Source organism: Bison bison, unplaced genomic scaffold, assembly GCF_000754665.1.
Source record: "Bison bison bison isolate TAMUID 2011002044 unplaced genomic scaffold, Bison_UMD1.0 scf7180017864236, whole genome shotgun sequence".
In the NCBI taxonomy this organism is placed as follows: domain Eukaryota; kingdom Metazoa; phylum Chordata; class Mammalia; order Artiodactyla; family Bovidae; genus Bison; species Bison bison.
The window spans coordinates 7,767,095-7,770,097 of NW_011494808.1; the positions used below are offsets into that span (position 1 = coordinate 7,767,095).

General features: G+C 44.1%; 1 protein-coding gene across 1 annotated transcript in view; it reads right to left on the bottom strand.

The window, feature by feature from the left end:
• The window catches only part of UBE2E1 (ubiquitin-conjugating enzyme E2E 1), a 63,887-nt gene extending 60,899 nt beyond the window's left edge, over nucleotides 1-2,988 (bottom strand). The window contains exon 1 of the mRNA XM_010846434.1: nucleotides 2,805-2,988. Coding sequence (XP_010844736.1) covers nucleotides 2,805-2,956 — 152 coding nt within the window. The 5' untranslated portion in view covers nucleotides 2,957-2,988. The remainder of the gene's footprint in view (nucleotides 1-2,804) is intronic.
• Nucleotides 2,989-3,003: the final 15 nt, after the last annotated feature.

A 3,003-nucleotide genomic window follows, 5' to 3' on the forward strand; every position in this document is an offset into this window, starting at 1 on the left:
TTGCGGCCATGAAGCCTCCGCCACCTTTCAGACCCAGCCTGGTGTCTTTATCACCTTTCCTGACCCTATCGAATCAAGCCCTAAAGGGCTGTGCTACAATTTAAAAACCCCACATAGGCAGTACAGGAGTACAAAACATACACACAGTCTAAAAGCAATCAATCCCAATGGATGCTCTTCTCTTCCCAAAGGTTTTCTGAGGGTAGGACGACAGGACTAGCTAGCTCCGATTGCAAAAGGTTGTATGAAAGCAGTTTTTTTTCATTTATAAGTCAAGAGAAATTTACTTCGGATTGGGGTGGTGATTAGGGAAGTTCCTTAAACTTTCCAATTGGAGGACATTTCTTGTCGTGAAAGGGCTTTGCTATCTCTGGTATCTACTTATCTGTGTCCTGCTCAATTCTTTTGTCAATTCTTTTGCGATCATCCTATCAGCTCTGGGGCCTTGGCATCCCCGGTGTTTGACTCATTATTGTATGTCAGGCAAAGTTTGGATTGTGGGCTTCCCGATTCTTTACCTACATCTACTAGAATGGCTGTGTATGTTAAGGCCTGTGTACAGGGGCAAAATCTCCTCCCTCTAAGCACAACTGGCATAAATTCTCCTTGTCAACCCAATCTCTCTGATAAAATATTCACTGAAAAGGGAGCTGTTTCTTTAACACCTAAAAAAGATAATACCAGACAGCTTTATCGACTTCACTTCTACAGCAAACATTCACACTACTTCCAGAATACTGGGAAAAGATTTGTAAGAGTAATCCACACATGTTCCACAGAGTATTTCTTATCCAGTCCACCTGCAGTGGGGGCTTTCCCTTCAGCTGTGGACTAAAGACCAACAAGTGGTTTCCTTCTAATGGGCAGTTAAGTAACCTCCTGTCGGCCAACTCAGGCTTGTCTTTCTTCCCATCTCCTAGTATATGTGCCCGCCCCAATTCTATTCCCACCTTCCAGATCAATGTCCCCCAGCAGCATCTACAGGGTCCCAGCAACCTCCCTTTTCCCCTTGTTCTTTCGTGGATACGAGGCCCCCTGTTTTTTCACCTTTACTATTAACCACAGCTCTGCTTTATGGTAACAGCCACTCCTTCAGCAAGATTCCCAGGGAGCTAAAGCTGATGTTAACCTGATAAAATTACTGTTGGAAGCTTCCCGCCTTTCATTTATTTTACACCTACCATCTCTTTCCCAGGCATTTCCAAATGAGTTTTTAACTTCCTTAGCATAAATAGACAAATTGTGTCTAATGAAGAAAAAGAAACCGTCTCTAATTTGCCTACATAAAGCAGACAATTTTATATTTGACACCTGTGCCTTTATCCCCAAATATATTCCTGTACACGAGGGTAATCCAGCAAAATATAAAAATGCTAGTGAACTAACACAAATATTCTGCCTTAGGTCGGGCCAAAAGCTGCCCCCAGCTTGGATCAGAGAGCCCAGAGAAAGGGAGGGGGAATAAAGAGACGGCTCCATCCAAAGTGGGCAGGGGAGACGCCAGGCTCGGGGAGAACCAGCACAGGGCTGACCGCAGAGGGCCGCTCAGGACTCCTGGGAAGCTGAGATGCGATCAAACGACCTCTCTGAAATGAGAATCTTGCCAAGGCACCTTGCCACTTAACTCTACACGTCTACACTGTTTACAGCAGCCAGAGCCTTTTCTTCGTCTCCTGTGCTTTGGTCACCAAAGCATTTCATCAACTTTCCAAATTTCAAGTCAGGGAAAATGACAGGACAAACTTTCTAACTCAAAGTTCTGGCTCACTCCTCAGTGGAGAAACCTAAAGCCTCCTTTTCTTTTTTTTACGTTCTTTTAAGACAGACATCTTTATCTAAGCTACCATTTCGATTCCTTACTATCTTCCTGGTTTGCCACTTTAAAGTTTAATGACTGTACACCGGACAGCATTATGAAAAGGAAAGGGGGCTCCAAGGAATCTGCTGTAGACTAAGGCTTGTGAGGATCAGAGGATACTACTGAAGGATGATGGAGGTTAAAAGTAACTTCTATCAGAGACATAAGAGGGAGAGAAAAAAGAAAAAGAGCTATTGCGTGAATTCAACTTGTGTTGACAAAAGTGTTTTTGTTTTGTTTATAGCATAAAAGAAAATAGCATGAAAAAAAAAATTTGAGCGTCCCTGAAATTTAAGTGGAGGTTCTCAAAAAGAACAAAGAATCCCCAAAACAGCCTGGAATAACTAATTTACATCATTTATTGATTTATTAATTTGCCTCAACTCTCTAAATCAGAAAAACCTCTTTAAATCCCACTTGAAAACATCCATTTCCATCTATTAAATTTTTTACTCTGCTAATGTGAGTTAGTTATTCCTTATGCAATTTGTGGAGAAAGCACTATTCAAAGAAAGATCCTATGTGCAACAGGTGAGAAGGAAGTAAGACGGTGATAGAAATCGCAGTGATAGAGCTGTCCGGGCAGGTATTAGTAATTAAGTGGGATGACAGTCTTGGGGAGGGTCACAGATTAGTGATTAACAGGACAAATAATTTGAAATCAGATTTGGAGGTCACTAGCAACACTCATGCGGATTCTTACAAACTGCAGCAAGATATGGGGAAGGCAAGCCACAACAGCTGCATGGAGACAATGATCAGAAGAAAAAACAGAAGCAGCAACAGAGAAATAATTCGGGCTTTCACGGTCCTTTTTTCCCTTTTTATGAACACATAAGCCCTGAGGAGCGAGTAAGCTACCCTCACTGGAGGCGGACCCAATGCAGCCGGAGGCCGTGCGGGCAATAGGAAGCCTGCTTTGGGGGGCGGGGGTGGGGTTCGGTACCTCTTGGCGCTGGTGGAGAGTAGTTTGGAGTTTTTGCTCATGCTGACTTTGCTCTCCTTCTTCTTGGGGGTGTTTGCTTCTTTCTCAGTTTGCTGGTTGGAGGACGAAGACGAGGAGGAGCTGGTGCTGGCCCTCGAATCGTCATCCGACATAGCGAACCCCCCGCCCCACCCCGCAAACAGCCCCTGCAGGGGGAGGG